The sequence below is a fragment of the Rhincodon typus genome, chromosome 23 (genome assembly GCF_021869965.1).
Source record: "Rhincodon typus isolate 14 chromosome 23, sRhiTyp1.1, whole genome shotgun sequence".
In the NCBI taxonomy this organism is placed as follows: Eukaryota; Metazoa; Chordata; class Chondrichthyes; order Orectolobiformes; family Rhincodontidae; genus Rhincodon; species Rhincodon typus.
In genome coordinates this window covers 28,517,688-28,536,002 of record NC_063354.1, presented here as the reverse complement: position 1 = coordinate 28,536,002, position 18,315 = coordinate 28,517,688, and the positions used below count along the sequence as shown (strand labels likewise).

At 40.0% G+C, this 18,315-nt stretch overlaps 1 protein-coding gene across 3 annotated transcripts in view; it reads right to left on the bottom strand.

Moving 5' to 3' along the window:
* Nucleotides 1-8,112: 8,112 nt before the first annotated feature.
* The window catches only part of LOC109930168 (phosphoinositide 3-kinase regulatory subunit 6), a 107,785-nt gene continuing 97,582 nt past the window's right edge, over nucleotides 8,113-18,315 (bottom strand). For 2 of the 3 annotated variants that reach the window (XM_048611000.1, XM_020529716.2), the window contains 3 exons: nucleotides 17,018-17,088; nucleotides 12,704-12,822; nucleotides 8,113-11,399 (listed from right to left, as the gene is read on the bottom strand). In XM_048611000.1, coding sequence (XP_048466957.1) covers nucleotides 11,246-11,399; nucleotides 12,704-12,822; nucleotides 17,018-17,088 — 344 coding nt within the window. In that variant the 3' untranslated portion in view covers nucleotides 8,113-11,245. Of the gene's footprint in view, nucleotides 11,400-12,703; nucleotides 12,823-17,017; nucleotides 17,089-18,315 lie in introns of those variants that run through there. The other variant, XR_007264605.1, reaches the window with a different exon arrangement.

The window sequence follows — 18,315 nt, the reverse complement described above, 5'->3', positions numbered from 1 at the left end:
TTATTTAGTCAATCTGTTACAATACTAATCATAGGTTTTAATTAAGATCCTTCAAATATACATAGATGTAGATTCTGAAGTAGTTATAGATTCACCTATATACAAAAAAAAATCACTAAAAGCATTAGAGGAGAAGATTCAAATAAAATTATGAGAGTAAACCAATCTCAGACAGTAAAAGCAGTCCCCATATCATTACAGGGGCAAATGAATCAAAGGTATAGAAACTAGCAGACATTGGAATGTGGGTTGAATGAACACATTGTAAGACATCCAAGGATAAAGATAGGGGTGCCCAGTAAATAGGGTAAGAAACTGCTCACACCATGTTAGCTAAATAATTCTAACATTAGGTGTAACCACATAACTTTGCTGGATCTGATATTATAACAATTACTAAAAATCAATACTCTTTAGTATTTCTTGTAGTGAGGTTAATAAGGAATTTCAAAGGTCCTTAGGTGAGAGGCAAGTATCTAATTCATTGGCAGTTAACACGGTGGAGCTGGCAAATGTTTGGGAAGGAATGTTCTTGAATACAGTGTCCATTGTGAAAAGTCCCAAGGAGGGAGATAAGGGGTCTGGGAAACATTATGAAACCATGGAGGACCGAGGATTGACCACAAGCCTGTCCATCTCCAGCCTTTCAGTGATGTGATTATTAATTAATATTTCCAATTAAAGCTAATGATTTGTCTGTAAAAGTTAAAGGCAGAATGAAACAAATGTGTAAAAATGTATGCTTTCCTTTCTTTGATGGAGAGCACAGCACCAGAAAATTAGCACAAACTGGTACAGATAATAGAAATGCCTCTTGGAGTAACACCATGGCTTTTTAAATCTTCTGGAGACGTGGTTGATGTATGGATAACAGTCTGTTTTTTGACTGGTGCAGACCGATGGGCTGAAGAGCCTTTTTTCTGTGCTGTAAACCTCGTGGCTACGGCTCTATCAGTATCACACAATGGGGTAAGTTTGCTGTCACCTTCTGCTTCCCTGGTAGGGATCTGGGGCCTGCTTTGTCTAGCATGGTAACTAGAAAAAGTTAGTTCTGGATTTACTGATCTATCTAGAAGATGTTCTTGTATTGAACAAGGTGTAGTTGACTGCACATTAGCAATTAGTTAAAAGTCTATAATTTCACTGTGACCAATATTACAGACTTTGGGGAGGATGTAGATGTCATTGTCTTACTCCTTTTGAGATCCTAAGCTATTCTGCCCACAAGTCTAGTACAGTAGGTGGTGTTTAGGACATTGTTACTGTCCCTTTCAGATCCTTACACCCTTATACAACAGCTCCCTTCAAGCTTTCTCCCATTAACATATATTTGTGTATATTTACCACTGCCCCCATTTCCTCCTAGGTCTGTGACATCACAAATTTAGGTGGCCTAGAGGTTTCACGTTCTCCCATTCTCTTTGGACTTGGTAGGTTGGTAGGTTTCTAGGCTGAAGACTTTTGGAATCCTACCCTGTCGCTGCAATATCTGAAGCCTGAAGATCTTTAATTCCATGCATTTCCTTTACATAAGGCTGGCTGCTTTGTTGAAACATCCAGTTTTTTTTTTCCTTAGTACCCAAATTGGACATTGGCTGGCCTTTCTCATTGGTGGTTTCCATGGATTTGTAGGCACATCTTGAATCTGTCAGCAGATTTTTCAAATGGCTGGAAGATCTGTGCTGAAATAAGTAAACATTTCCCTTCAGCAGTAACCAGTCACCTTCACCATACATTATTGGTGAAATCAATGTGTTCTTTTTCTCAGTTCTGCTGTTTGAGGATTACTTTTTACTTGGGCACAAAATCTGTCATTGTTACTGAAGATTCTTCCTGGGAAGATGAGCAAATGAACTTCTTTGCTCGACCCTCTCTCTTCCAAGTCACCTCAGTATCTAAAGTCAGACTTGAATCAGTTGTAGCTATTTGTTCACTAAGCTCTGTTGAACTCCAAGTTACATCTGCTGTGGATTCATCAATTAGTCTCAAGTGGAGTAAACCATTTATTGGCGATCACGTTGTTTGTGATTCTTCATAAATTTTGCTGATCCGATAGTTTAAACTTCAATGTTGACAACAGTGGAAAGCATTGTTGCCAAACCAATATTATTGCAGGTTTCTATTTTGCTGACAAATTTAAACACATTTCTTATGCTTATCTAGCTAATCTCAACTGATTAGGTTTTGGCCATGAGTCTACGGAACTCTATGAAATCAACTACTCTGTGTCCCTTGACCCATTGTTCAATGCTTGACTGTCCCTTAACTGATTGCTCCCTAATTTGTTATTCCAAGATCAATTTAATTTAATTCCTTGTGTAACCTGAAGATGATTCAGGACATGACACACATTCATACTCGGGAATGAGAATTCTTTTTTATGACATTTGTACAGGGTTTCTAACATTTGGGGCCTCTTAGTTTAATGCATTTTCTTTAGCATACCTCGAAACATAAGTGCTACGTCTCTTGAAGTTCCTTCTTGTCACCAAAGACTGTTTTTCAACCATGGCTCAAAATCTGATACTATAATCACACCTATGCCAGCATCACACCAATTTATCAGATGGCCATTGACATAAATATCCTGTTGCCAAAATGCTAGTTCTGGATTACCTATTTCTCCTAGAACACATTAGGTTTTTTCCTTTTATAGACTGTCCCATCTCATTAATCTCTTTGTGGATAATTTTTTACGTGTTGATTTTCTTTGACTGTGTCCTACTTCTTGACATTTTCTGAAAGTGTTACAGACAAAACATGCACTTATAACAGCTGGGCACTTGTGAGACATCTTTGCCCTGCAATTCTGACCAAGACTTTTATTGTTTGTGTTTGTCCTACTTGCTGCACTTACTTCTCACTTTCAATTAGATCCCCCCCTTGTCCTTCTAAACTCCTTCGAGTATAGACCCAGGGTCCTCAAACATACCCCATTTGTTAAGCTTCCCATTCTCGTGAACCTCCTCTGAACCTGCTCCAGGGCCAGTACATCCTTCCTGAGATATGATGCCTAAAACCGTGCACAATACTCCAAATGTGGCCTGATCAGCATCTTAGAGTCTGAGAAGTACATCCCTGCTCTTATATTCAAGTCCTCTCAAAATAAATGCCAAAGTTGCATTTGCCTTCCTGACGACTAACACAACCTACAAGTTTACCTTAAGAGAATCCTGGACTAGAACTCCCAAGTCTCTTTGCACTTCAGACTTCTGAATTTTCTCCCCATTCCGAAAATAGTCCATGCTTCTATTCTTCTTACCAAAGTGCATGACCTCACACTTTCCCACGTTGTTCTCCATCTGCCACTTCTTTGTCCACTCCCCTAACCTGTCCAAATCCTTCTCTAGTCTTCCCACCAACTCAATACTACCTGTCCATCCACCTATCTTTGTATCATCTAGATAAGCATGCAGAATACCTTGAGTTCCTTCATCTAGATCATTAATATATAAGTGAAAAGTTGTGGTCCCAACACTGATTCTAGTGGAACACCACTTGTCACCAGCTGCCATCCTGAGAAAGACCCTTTTAACGCCTCTCTCTGCTTTCTGCCAGACAGCCAATCTTCTATCCATGCGAGCACCTTGCCTGTAACACCATGGGCCCTTATCTTACTCAGCAGCCTCCTGTGCGGCACCTTGTCAAAGGCCTTCTGGAAATCCAGGTAGATAAAATCCACTGGCTCTCCTTGGTCCAATCTGCTCATTATCTCCTCAAAGAATTCCAACAGATTTGTCAGGCATGACCTCCCCTTGATGAAACCATGCTGACTTTATCCTATTTTACCATGCACTTCCAAGTATTCAGAAATCTCATCTTTCACAATGGACTCTAGAATCTTACCCACAACCGAGGTTAGGCAAATCGGCCTGTAATTTTCTGTCTTTTGCCTTGCTCCTTTTTTAAACAGGGGTGTCATGTTAGTAATTTTCCAGTCCTCTGGGACACTGCCTGACTCTAACGATTCCAGAAAGATGACCACTAATGTCTTCACCATCTCTTCAGCTATCTCCTTAAGAACGCTGGGGTGTAGTCCATCTGGTCCTGGTGACTTATCCACCTTCAGGTCATTCAGTTTTTCTAGCACCTTCTCCTTAGTGTTGGTCACTGTACTCAGCTCTGCTCCCAACTCTGTTGAATTTTTGGGATATTATTCTTGATTCTACAGTGAAGACTGATGCAAAGTAACTATTCAGTTCCACAGCCATTTCCTTGTTCCCCACTACTATCTCTACAGCGTCTTTTTCTGCAGTCCAATGTCCACCTTTGCCTCTCTTTTGCCCTTCCTATATCTAAAGAAACTCTTACAGTCCTCCTTTTATATTACTGGCTAGCTTATCCTCATATTTAATCTTCTCCCACCTTATTTCTGTTTGTTGCCCTCTGTTGGTCTTTGTAGGCTTCCCAATCCTCTGGTTTCACACTGCCCTTCACCACATTATATACTTTCTCTTTTGCTTTTTTGCTATCCCTGACTTTCCTAGCCTGCCACGGTTGCCTCATCCTCCCTGTAACCATGCTTCTTTTTCCTAGGGATGAATTTTTGCTGTGCCTCCTGAATTACTCCCAGAAACTCCTGCCCTTGCTGTTTCACTGTCTTTCCTGCTAGGCTCCTCTCTGTCAATTCTGACATGCCTCTCATGCCTCTACAGTTGACTTTATTCAACTGTAATACCTCTGATTCTCTTTTCCCTCTCAAATCGCAGAGTAAATTCAATCATATTATGCTCATTCCCCCCTAAGGGTTCCTTCACCTTAAGCTCCCTTCTCAAGTCTGCCACATTGCACAACACTAAATCCAGAATGGCCTGTTCCCTAGTGGGTTCCACCACAAGTTGCTCCAAACATCCATCTCGAAGACATTCCACAAATTCCTTTTCTTGCAATCTGCTACCAACCTGTTTTTCCCGGTCCACCTGCATATTGAAATCCCCCATGATCACTGTAACTTTGCCTTTCTTACACACCTTTTCTATCTCCTGGTGTATCTTGCACACCAGATCCTGACCACTGTTTGGAGGCCTGTACATAATTTCAACTATGGTTTTTTTTTTTAAAAACCTTTTGTGGCTCCTCAGCTCTACCCACACAGAGTCTACACCATCTGACCCTACTTCATTTCTTACTATTGATTTAATTTAATTTCTTACTAATAAGACAACCCCACCCCTTCTGCCCACCTGCCTATCTTTTCAATAGGATGTATACCTTTCGATATTCAGCTCCCAATCCTGATCCCCTTGCAGCCACGTCTCCATGATGCCTACCACGTCATATCTGCCAGTTTCGATCTGCACCACATGCTCATTTACCTTATTTCTTATATTGCATGCATTCAGATATAACACCTTCCGTCCTGAAATAAGTGTCCCTCTTTTCATTGTCATTTATTTATCCAGTGTGCTTGAAGTTTGATTCCTAACCCTTTCAAAACACTGTCCTATTTGTGTCTGTGCTGGAGACTTTAATAACCTCTCCTGAGTTCTCCTTTCCTGTCATATTTTTCATATTTTTCCATGCAGCCAACATATCACGTGGGACTTTCAAACCTGCTTACAGAGGATGGTATCTATTCCACTGATTATAGAATCCCCTGCAACTACCCTTCTTGAATGGCCTCCTGTACTACAATGCAGTGGTCAGTTGGCTCATCCTCCCTGCAGCACTTTTCCTTATCCACAAAGGGAGCAAGTACCTGTTGGACAAGGCCAAGAGCTGAGTCTCCTCTGTTCCTGAATGTAGGATCCCTCTACCTGCCTCACTTGCAGTCACCCCCTGCTGTCCCTGGTCACTGACCAAATTTGAAGTACTTAATCTACCAGGTGTGACTGCCTCCTGAAACACAGCGTCCAGGTACTTCTCCCCCTCCCGGATGTGCCACAGTGTCTGAAGCTCAGATTCCAGCTCAAGCAACCAACACTTGCTGCAGATGTGGTCACCATCGTTTGCAATGGGATCAGGGAGCTCCCACATCATACAGCAACACATCGCCTGTCCAGCCATTTCTACTTAGTTAATTACTCTGAGTTAAATAAATTTATTGATACTTCTTTGCTATGTTCTTTTTCAAATTTAGTGCAGATTTTCTACCGGCCAATCAGATCATAGCCTCCCTATAATGTCACTCCAGTCTTTTTCTTAGCGACAACGTGCTCCGAGGTCCAGTAGGTTTATACTCACTCTGTGCTGCTCCTCCACCCTCCGACAGCTTCCCACCAACTAGCAATGCTTGATTGGTGTTTCTTTTGAACTTCTACCTCATTCACCATCTGAATGACTTGCTCTATTGTCAGTTTGTCCTTGGAATGTAATAAATTTACAGACTCATCAGCAATTCTGACAATAATTATGCCTCTTATGAATTCTGACTTTAAGTTAGCAAAGCCACATTTCTCTGCTATCTTGTAGAGATTAACATTGCTGTGGATACTGAACCCTATTAAATCTTCCTCTTTCAAGAATTTTATTGATCTGAGATTGATGTAATTATTAAAGGCTTTCAGCACTTCTTCAAAAGTATCTGTTGCTTCTTTTCAACCTTGGTAAGTGATCACACTACCCTCTATACTCCCAATGATATATATTCTTGGATCCGAGTGAGAGAAACCTTGAGCACATCAGGGAGAGGGAGTATGAGACCTGGATCACAGCAAGAGAAATCGCAAAGACATCCAGGAGAGAGAAATGCAGCCAAGATCAGAGTGGGATAAATTTCAAGGGAATGTGGGAGATAGGACATGTGGTCCCCTCCCCACCTTAGACACTGATCCACAAGCAAACAGGACTGTGAGAATGCTTCTAAGTCAGGAACAGCAACATGTATGTTAGCCTTTTGCATGTAGCAGAACCTGGTGTCCAGTCGCCTCGGTTATCACCAACATGGGACAAAGATGTTACTCCCCAGGTTTGAGAGGCAGTCTGTTTAAAATGACCACCCCACGCATGGCCTGCTTCCACCCTCAAAATGAAGTATGGGATCTGAAACTGCCGTAGCAGATCTGAAGATCACGTCACTATCGCCACTTGGGAACTTCAGCACTATGACTGCTATCGCTGTCCTGAGTGAGCCACGGTGGGCAGTTCAGCTCAAAGAGCAAAATGGCAAGGATATGCTAGAAGAACGTTAACTCATGGGGTTCACTTTACCATAAAAAAGCAAACTAGTCGACTGTTTTTGAGAGCCTCCATGGGATAAACAAATGCCTCATGACGCTTTGAGCTCACCCTAACCCAGAATCAGTACCCCACAGTCAGAATGTAGCCCTAACCCTAGAAGCAACAGAGGCCAAACAGGAATTCAATCATCATTCTGTGTCCCAAAGGAGACAAGCTGATTTTCCTTGGTGATTTCAATGTCAGAAGTAGGAGGGATTGGTAAGGAGGGCATAAAGAAAGCAAACATCAATGAAGTCATCTCCTGACAAAAGGCCTAGAACATGGTCATAACAAACTCCATGAGTCATTAGATGAATGCAAGGCCTGTTCTGAAGAAGGGTCACCGGACTCAAAGCGCTAACTCTGCTTTCTCTCCTCAGAGACTGCCAGACCTGCCAAGTTTCTCCAGTATTTTCTTTTTCTGTTTTTATTTCAGATTTCCAGAATTCATGGTTTTATCTCATCATGGTTAAGTTTGCTCCCTCTATCCCCTTTCGAGTGTATAAGGGACCTACAGGGCCTGCTTTATCTAGTGTGGTACAATAAAAACACTTACTGGTCTAACAAGAGGAGGTTCTTGTACTGAACAATATATAGATTATTGCATGTAGGACCTAGTTGTTGGTTGCACTGATATGAGAGACATTGTTAAGAAGCCTATGAAGAGGATCTAGATGTTACTCCTTCATGATTCAAATCTACTCTGTCTTCTGTCTACATGGCATCAATACAGTGGGTGCTGTCTTAGGACAACCTCAGCACTAAGCCCTTCAAACCCTTACACTATTAAACAGTAGTGATCAGTGAAGAAAATTCTGCCATTGAGAGGGTGAATTCAAACTTAGACATTCAGAGGCATAAAGTGCAACATCTGATGCAGTCCCATTTTAAATAGTTGTTTCCCAAAGTGTGTTATTGAATTATTGGTGAAAAATATTCAGAGGCTTTCAGTAGTACTAAACAATCTGGTTATATTTTAATTATGTAAAAATAATATTAGCTTTACAGAAACATATTTCAATAAATACTATATATATAGGACACACAAGTACATATCACAAACTTTTACAGACATGTGGTCAGGTGGCAAATCAAACAGAAGTAACAGTGTAAAATGTTATGGAAAAGGATTTCCTGTGTTCATTATTTCTATATAAATTACCAAGTGTATTAGAAGGATTTAAAGGCTGATAATCAACCTATTTGACTAATTACAAATGCACCTTCCAAGCAGAAAGAGGGAGTTTGTGACTTTGTTCCAAGTAGTTACCATAAGAAATCATTTTTCCTTCACCAGCCTGTGACCACACTCCCCCACCCCGAGTGTATTTATTCTTATGTAGTGAAGCAACTTTCCAGACACATAGTCCATTGCTCTCCATTCTGAATCAGAAGATACTTTTCTTTAAAAATTAAAATCACAGCAATAACACCAGCACCTTTGATATGTTTTGAACCTGCACTGTTTATGAATAGTTCTGTAAATTCTTTCCACAAAAAAATATTTTTAGTTTACAATTTTATGATGTTAGCAATTATATTCTAAAAGGTGGCTAACATACAGCTTCAATTTCTGTTTCAAGACAAAATAAATCACTGCATGAGAGATCTGGGATTATTTTTTGTTAATTTTTTTTTAGAATATTTCTTAAGAAGAACGTACAAAAAGGACTGGATTATATGGCTCTTTGAGCCTACTCCAGTTCTCATTATGACTGATGTAAGCTTGTTCTCAACTCCCTCTTCCTGCCTGATCACCAAACTCTGGCTTCTCTATGTTTTAATAGTCCTTCTATGTCAGCATTGAAGGTATTCAGTAATTCAGCCTCCAGTAGTCAGTGGGATATTGTAACTACAAATACCACCATCCCCAGTCACAGGAAACGCTGGATTAGTTAATTATTCCCAAATATTTCTTACCTCCCTATGAAGGCCATTGCAACTCCATTCATCTTTCTAACTGTTCTTTTTTCTCCTGTCCTTGTTTACTGAAACATGAACTTCCACTGGATTCATCCACATTTATGGACAAAGTACTCTAGTACTTTGCCATTGCCTTCTGCAGGATGGTTCCCCCTCCTGCTTCTCCAGCCTGCCATCAGAAGGACCAGTCGAAGGATTTACAGGCTGACAATCAACCTACAAGATACTTGTTAGACATGAGCAGAAGTACTGTAAATTGCTCCAGTTGCCACATTATAGGAAAGATGTGAATGCACTGGAGAGCGTGTAAAAGCGATTTCCAAGAATGGTTCCAAGAATGGTTCCAGGAATGACAAACTTCAGTTTGAGGGCAGGTTGAAGAATTTGGGATGGTACTTGGAAAGAATGAAGCCAAAGAGGAGATCTAATAGACATTTTCAAAATCATGAGTGGGCTGGATAGTGCATAGGGAGAAACTATTCGTGCTTGTAAATGGAACAAGAACGACAGGGCATAGATTTAAAGTGATTTGCAAAAGAAGCAAGAATAGTACGAGAAAAATCGTTGTCATTTAGCAAGTGATTGAGGTTATGGAATGCACTGTCTGGAAATGTGATGGATGCAGGTTCAGTTGAAGCATTCATGAATTTTTTTGCTGGGTAAAACTAATGTGCAACGGTATGTGGAAAATAGAGGAGTTGGCACTAAGATCCTCATGTGAAGAGCTGATGTAGGCATGATGGGCTGAATGACCTCCTTCTGAGCTGTAAGATTAATTACAAATACACCATCCATGGCCAAAAGGTGCTGAGTGGGACTTGAACATGAAGCTTCTAGTCCAGATGTAGGGACGCCACCACACAGTGCCACAAGACCTCCTGGAATGTCATGTATTGAAGACCAATTTCTGAGAATTCCATTACACATTGTAACAAATAGGTTAGCTGTTAGTATAACAATAGTGGGTTCAAACACTGGGTGAATACTGATAGTTATAAGCTCAAATTATCATTACTCTATTTACAATGGTTGATTTTACTGTGCTGATCTGAATCCAGTTAAGACTAATTTTATTGCGTTGAAAATTCGTAACAAACAATTTTGACAGCAAAATTAAAAAAAAATCACAGTATGTAAACACAAACAATAGAATATCTCTTGAAATACAGGGCAAGATTTTCATCCCGGAATTGGGTGGGATGGTGAGGTGGAGGGGGAGAATGGGATGGGAAGGGGTTGGGTGAACAGGTGTGAACTTCATTCTGCTTTCTGGGTGACTGATACCATCCTAGCCCCCTCAGCCATTTAGCTGGAGGCTGGTATAAGGTCAAATTACCACCTGCCCAATATGTCTAGTTAAAAAGGTCAATGGAGGACAAGTATCAAACACTAACTGGAGGAGGCAAACTCCTAAGAGCAGGCCAGGGAGCCAACATTCCCAAATGTCCTTGATCCCTACCCATCCGGCTACACCAGAAGGTGCCCTGTGGAGAGGTTCACCCTCCATAATGATGATCCAGCAGCTAGGGACATTCTTTTATTTAAAAGTTGACATTTGTTAAACATTGAGAGAGGACATGTCAACACGGTTTAATCCTCTCTCTCCCCTATCTGTAAATGGGACATTGCAACTCCATCCATACTGGAGGGCCACCCAGGGTCTACCCAGCTTTGAGGTACCTAAATCAGACAGCAATTGCATCTTTGGCTACTGATCAACCAATTGACATTGTTGGGCGAATACTTCTAACATAGTGCAGGCTCTGGGCACCCACTTGACCCAATGCTGGGTCCTGAACCAAAATACAAGATCCTGCCTATAGTGTCAAGAATAATTTCCAGACAAAAATAAAAGTCGATTTCATCATCAAAACCCTTCATTTATGATTTGCTGCAGATAACTTTCAATCAGTTTCAAGCTACTCCGCCCAGTGCGTCTGGTATTCGGCGGGTTCATGTTCCATTCTTTGGGCTTTCAGGCTTGAAGGAAATGTCTATAATATTGTGCAGCTCTATTGTTTTTAAATATTGCATCACACAGAAGAGGTATTCCCGAACAATTGGATTTGTAATTGTGACTCTGGTCTACTATTCTAGCAGCTTCAAATGATTGGTTTCTTCAGGCAAAGTGACCCGTTGCCCAGGTTGAAACAGGTAGTTCGACTTACAGAATACCGACAAATGTGTTGATCGGTAACAGCAGGGATTTTGGCATGTACTTAGTTAATCCAACATTTTCTGCTTGACTGTGACCAAATCTCAGTGACCTCATTTTGTGGAAGCTGTATCCAGGTTCCAAACATGGAGACACTTCAACGCTATGTTATTTAAAACAAAAAATAAAATCAATGAACAACATTTTTCAAACTCTTAAATTCAAATAGTTGACTAGTTATTTATTTTTTAAAAAGAAAAGGAACTGTCAAATTAACTTTCAATATTTTTTAAAAAAGCCTATCGGGAGGGTAAAGGTTAAACTCAATAAAACACGAAATTGAATCAAGATAAATTATCTACCTTGGGATTTTACTCTGAACAAGACAAGAATGAAGAGAGAATAAAATAGCAAGCCACTAGGTGTTTATTTACATGGACAATGTGGATTCATTTTCTTCTATGTTTATCTGATTTAAATGTGTTCCTTGATAAGGCATGATAAGTACCTCAGATTTAGTGCTAGTTCACAGTGGGGAAAGGGAAACCTATTTTAAAAGATTGGATTTAATAGCACCTTTTAAGACCACTGCCATCCCAAAGTACTCTATTGTCAGTGAAGTGCTTCGGAAGCATAGTCATGGATATAAACTTCAGACACAGGTGCACAGCAAGCTCTCACAAACAGCAATGTGAGTTTGATCAGTTTTTTGCGATGTTGATGATAAATATTGACTCAGCAATTATCCTGGCTCTTCAAATGAAATAGTGCCATGGGATCTTGTGTGTTCACCAGACAGAGCAGGCAGGGCCTTGGTTTAAATTCTCTTATTGTTTCACGCTCCAATGTTTCTGGATTATCACTTATTATAATGCTTGCCAATTGTGGTTGACAGCCCCTACCCATAAGCCACGTGAAAAACTGGATATCAGAAAGTCATTACTCAAGGCTTGATTTCCAACTTTTGGGTATTGAAAGTGTTTGTAACGGACCACTGTAGTAGGCTTTGAATAAATAAAAAAAATGTTCTCTTGAAGAATTTGGTATTTGCTCATGAATCCAAATGGATTCATTGTAATTTTTATAATATTTTTTAAAAAAGCCTATCGGGAGGGTAAAGGTTAAACTCAATAAAACACAAAATTGAATCAAGATAAATTATCTACCTTGGGATTTTACTCTGAACAAGACAAGAATAAAGAGAGAATAAAATAGCATGAGGCATTCAAGAGAGAATTGGATAGTTATTTTGGACAGTAATGATGAACAGTGATATGGGGAAAAGGCAAAGGTTGTTACTAAGGAATAGAAGCAGCGCAGGGACAATGGGCCAAATGGCCACCTCCTGTATTGTAATTATTCTGAGACTCTGCGATAGTACCTAACCATGGCTATAGCGAATAGCTTGATGTCTAAAACTAGTTTAAACTGAGCACTATAATATTTTTACACGACATGTACACCAACCTGACAACATCCCTGTATATCCTTCTAGAATCCTTGTCCAGACAAACCACCATAGATTTTGCAAACGTATCCTGGACTTCAACCTTTATATGAGATGTTTTGATCTTGATGTTTTCAATCTGTAAGAAATAGTTGCTCATTTGCTTAATTACTAAGAAACTAAAACAAATTAGAAGATTAGAAATTCTGAGAAGGATTATTCACATCAAAGGCCTTGAACAAAACTGAAGAGCTGCAATTTATTTCACTCCAGCATCACTTGAGTTAGGTCAATAATTTTGGTGAATCGAATATTCAGAGATTTATTTCATCCCCTTAAAATGTGCCACTTTTGGTCGAGTGGGAAGTTAAAATTCTGAATTCTAGCTCCAACCCAAAGAGCAATCTGTCTAATTCCAGTTTTAATGCAGACTGGACCGGCAATGTAATCAAAGGAGATGGGAGGAGAAGTGTTTTTACACAGCAAATGGTAATGCTTAGGAATGCACTGGCCAAAGGGGTGGTGGTAGCAGATTCATTCATAATTTTCTAAAGGGAATTAGATGAGCAACTGAAGGGAAAACATTTCATCATCTTTAAAAGGGTGGGACTCACTTGTCTGCTCAGAGAATCAGCTTGGGTTTGATGGACTGAATAAGTCTGTTTCTGTGCTGCAATTATCCTATTCATATGATGCCATATTTTCAAATTTAAATCTAGTTAGCCATGTTCTATGGACCTTTGGAAATTGTACAGCTAAAGTAAAGGTGAGGACTGTTGACTGTAGGTAATAATTTCGTTCCACATGAGCTTGAGCCAGTATCCGTGTCTAGCTGACCTCCAAAACACCCACCACCCTGCAGTGCAGACCCTACACTATTCTGAAAGCTCTCATTTGTCCCTCCTAAGGTCTCCAAGCTCATCCATCTTTGGTCCTCCTCCAATCTCTGATTTAAAAAAAAACAAACTGGGTTTTGGTTGTCGAAGGCTCTCTTTCACTGTAGTAGAGAACAATTAAATTGTTCATGACTTATTAAACATTCCCCTGTGTTTTGCATTGCTTTGTACCTGATCAACTTGCATTTCTCAGCAATTTAATGCATCTGTATTCCCAAGCAATCCACTGATTAACAGCTTCATGGAATGTAACATCAATTTTAGATATGAGATGCTAGGTTTAGGGCCAGGGGAGTGTTTGATATTTTGGCCAGTGAGTGTGATGTTGGTCTTCGATAGCAACTTCCTATTTAGACCATACAGCAGCACATCATATTTGATAGTTTTGAGAAGCCACTGAAAGATTGCTTGACACACCAGGGCATATTCAAACCTACATTCCATCATTTTCTTTATTTTAAATAAAAATAGAAAATTCCAGAAATAGACAGCACATCAGGTAGTTTCTTTGGAGACAGAAACCCTCCTCCAAATTTTCACTTTAATGATCGGGATGAAGGAACGGAGGGCATTCTGGCTAAGTTTGCAAATGATACAAAGATAGGTGGAGGGACAGGTAGTATTGAGTTGGCAGGGAGGCTGCAGAAGGATTTTGACAGGTTAGAAGAGTGGGCAAAGAAGTGGCAGATAGAGTGCAATGTGGGAAAGTGTGAGGTCATGCACTTTGGTAAGAAGAACAGAGCCATAAACTATTTTCCAAATTGGGAGAAAATTCAGAAATCTGAAGTGCAAAGGGACTTGGGAGATCTAGTCCAGGATTCTCTTAAGGTACACTTGCAGGTTGAATCAATAGTCAGGAAGGCAAATGCAATGTTGGCATTTATTTTGAGAGGGCTTGAAAATAAAAGCAGGGATGTACTTCTGAAGGTTTATAAGGCTCTGGTCAAGCCATATTTAGAATATTGTGAGCAATTTTGGGCCCCATATCTCAGGAAGGTAAGTAAGAAAGTACTGGCCCTGGAGCGAGTCGACAGGAGGTTCACGGGAATGATCCCAGGAATGAAAGGCTTAACATATGAGGAATGAATAAAAATAAAATCTTAAATTGGTTGCCAATGTAATTATTTGCATGTGCAGGATTATTTACCAAATGTCATCCATTTATGGAATTACATCTAAATACTGGATACTGCGTATTGAATTTGCAAGCACTGGCTGGTTGGGCACAGTATCTGGTTTTTTTTAAAACAAAAAAAAAAACCACTCACACTGCAACTGAAGAGTAGCAGCATTTAATAGTCTTAGACTTGTTCATGACTTTTTTCTTTATTCATTCACAAGATGAGGGCATCGCTGGCTAGGCAGCATTTATTGCCCATTCCGAATTGCTCAGAGGGCAGTTCAGAGTCAACCACGTTGCTGTGGGTCTGGAGTCACAGACCAGACCAGGTAAGGGTGGCAGTTTCCTTCCCTAAAGGATGTTAGTGAACCAGATGGGTTTCTCCGACAATCGACAATGGATTCATGGTCATCATTAGTTCCTTAATTCCAGATATTCTATTGAATTCAAATTCCACCATCTGCCATGGTGGGATTTGAACCCAGGTCCACAGAACATTCCCTGGGTCTCTGGATCAACAGTCCAGCGATAATACCACTAGGCCAACGCCTCCCCACACACAGTGAAAAATTCTGAGCAGGATAGTCGTTAACCTGAAGGATGGCTTTGATGTGCATCATATTTCAGCATCAAGCCTGCACGTTGAACAAATGGCTTGCGCCCTATATATATGGTTGTTAAGAAGGCCAATTATATAGTGCATTATGCTGTAGGAATCCTAACACGTATATCGACACATCAGGGGTTGTTTGCGGTACCGGTAGTGGAGGAACCCGTGGCCAAATGCTCAAGTGGGACATTGAGGAAAGGGTGCTCATTTGACTGTTGCTTTTTAAATTTGTGCACAATACTGAACTCATTAAAGGGTTGTGGGGAAATCTGTACGTGAAGCTGCAGATTCAAATATAGCAAACATATTAACATATTGCTAGGCCCAGCTCTTGCAAATGTTTTTGTAGGGTTTCACGACAAGTGTGTTATTAATGGAATGATAAATAGTCCCCTACGCTTGCATATTTCCAGGAAACCCCACCCCAACCTGCACAACCCATAATGTTTTGTTTAAGAGGTAAATAAGCTGATGAGTGGCTGAACCATCATTTCTGCCGAGCTTGGCTGTTTGTTTCCCCTTAAGCAGTCTCTAACAAACTGTTTCCATCACTCAACCTTGGACCTTTACCAACAGCTTCCTGGTGCTAATAGTTTCCTTTTCACTTCCAACTTCCTATTCACTCTACACCTTTATTTCCCACCAGGATGGCCAGAAAAGACATGTTTTTATCACCTTTAACAGAGCCCAAAAAAGTCACCATTCCTGAACACCCTGCCCCCCTGGATAACGTCAAGCAACATTCCATTTTCTCCAAATATGAGATGTTTATGGTTGGAACCCTGCATGCATTATAGCTATTCCCATGGATTAGTCTTCATTTCAGTTCAACGATTGACCCCTCCCTCACCTCTTTTCTTCTGTTTTAGTGATTATTGTGTTGAACAGATTCATTCTCCTGCCCCAAATTGGAAAACTTGACATTTGATTTCCTCCCTCTCTCACCTTCACATGTTTCATTCCAATCATCTCCTTCACTTACTGCTGCTGTGGGATTTGAACTAATGTCTCACGATTATTAGCTCAGCCTGCCTGAATTACTAATCCAGCAACAACATAGTATTTTATTATTATCACTGCGCTGTTTGCAAATATAGGGGGAGTATATTGAGGTAGAGGTGTTGCCGGAGCTGAATTCAATGCATGTATGAGGAATGACAAAAAAGGTCAGGATTGTGGCAACAGAATTTTGGATGAACTGAGGTTTATGAAGGTTGGTTGGACACTACTGGAATGGTCAAGTATTCAGCTAACAAAGAGATAGATGAGACTTGCAGCAGCAAATGAACTGAGGCAGGGATGGAGGCAACAGCATCAACTTAATGTATTCCCACTTTACTCATCTCATTGTGTTAGATATGTCCAACAAACAAAATACCTGGAAACCATTTTAGCAAAATTCCAGGAAGTCACCATTGTGTGAATATTTCTTCGCATATTTGCATGAATATCCCAAGAGGGTCTGAGAGACTGAGACAGTTGGGAACAGGTCACTGTACTAGTGCAACTTGATAAACATTTATGAAATATTTACAAGTTACACAGCAGCCTGATTGAGCAGCATTTCATTTGAACCTTCTCCTCTCGGCTCCCACTCCCATGTGATCTAATATCACTGATGATGTAGTCCAGCTACGAGCATATTGTTGTCAATCCCACGTGCCACAATTTTTGACAGACTTCCTGTTGCATAACAGTTTTTACTTACCAAAGATATTTTTCCAGATAGGTTTAACTTATTTGTGACCTCAGAGATATTTACATTCAGGCAAACAAGATCTGCAAAACACAAATTGCATTACATCCAGTGACTTCTAAATTAAATGGCTGTATAAGATCTTATAAGTATAATCTTGTACAAATTAGTTATAACCTTCCAGTTATTCTGCAGTTGTTTGACAATTTTCTATTCCAACGGAAGTCACAATACAACATGTTAAGTATTGGATTTTTGTGCAAAGAATCGTAGCTACCACCATACCTCTGAACTAAGAAAAAAAATGCTAGCTCCAATGCATATCAAACAATAAGCATGGAAACATTGATATTTATCATAATAGCTGTTTCAATTTAGTTATTAGCTTGGTTATTTAATTAATCTTATGATATCCATGATTGCAACATAATTTTCAACCAATCATATCTTACAAATGACAAACTACCTCTATCTGTGATGTTCTCTGTTTGTTTCTTAGCTCCTATCAGTTCACAAACTAGATGACAGTCATGTAAACAGTATCATAAATGTATCAAACAGCTTGTGTATACCAATAATGTGATTTACAAGTTTACATTACATGGCAGATGCATTGCACTGTCCACGTTTATTCATAGCCTTTGTTTGTCTAGGGAAGAGACCTGGACTCCTGCTCTATAGAGGAGAACATTTCCATAGCCCAAGTTTTATTTTAATAATTTGGTGGTTATCTTCTATTCCTTTACTTTCCTGACATCTTTACATTGCAGAGGGCTCTTTTTCCTGAGAAATCCATAAGCATTTTATATCAAACAGACCTTGTAACATACTTGTAAAATCATACGATCGTTCAGTCTTACACTGGAAAGCACTTCATATATGGGTCGTCCTACTGTTATTTACACCAGCTCTTTCAAAACAATGCGGTACATTGGGTCAGAAGATGTTGCTGCATTACTTTAGTTAGAACTGTCATTTGAAATATTACATCACATTTAAGGAGACAGTTTGGACTATCAGCCTAGTTTTCATAATTTGAAGATTTGCTTCTATTGAGTGACAGGTTATCATTGTTGGAAAAATCTCAAATCCAAAATACTTAGAAATGAACAGTAAATACATTCAGAGATAACAAGATGTGGAGCTGGAGGAACACAGCAGGCCAGGCATCATCAGAGGAGCAGGAAGGCTGACGTTTCGGGTCTGGACCCTTCTTCAGAAATGGGGGAGGGGAAGGGGGCTCTGAAATAAATAGAGGGGGGCGCAGTGATAGAAGGTGGATAGTGGAGCGGATAGGTGGGAGAGAAGAT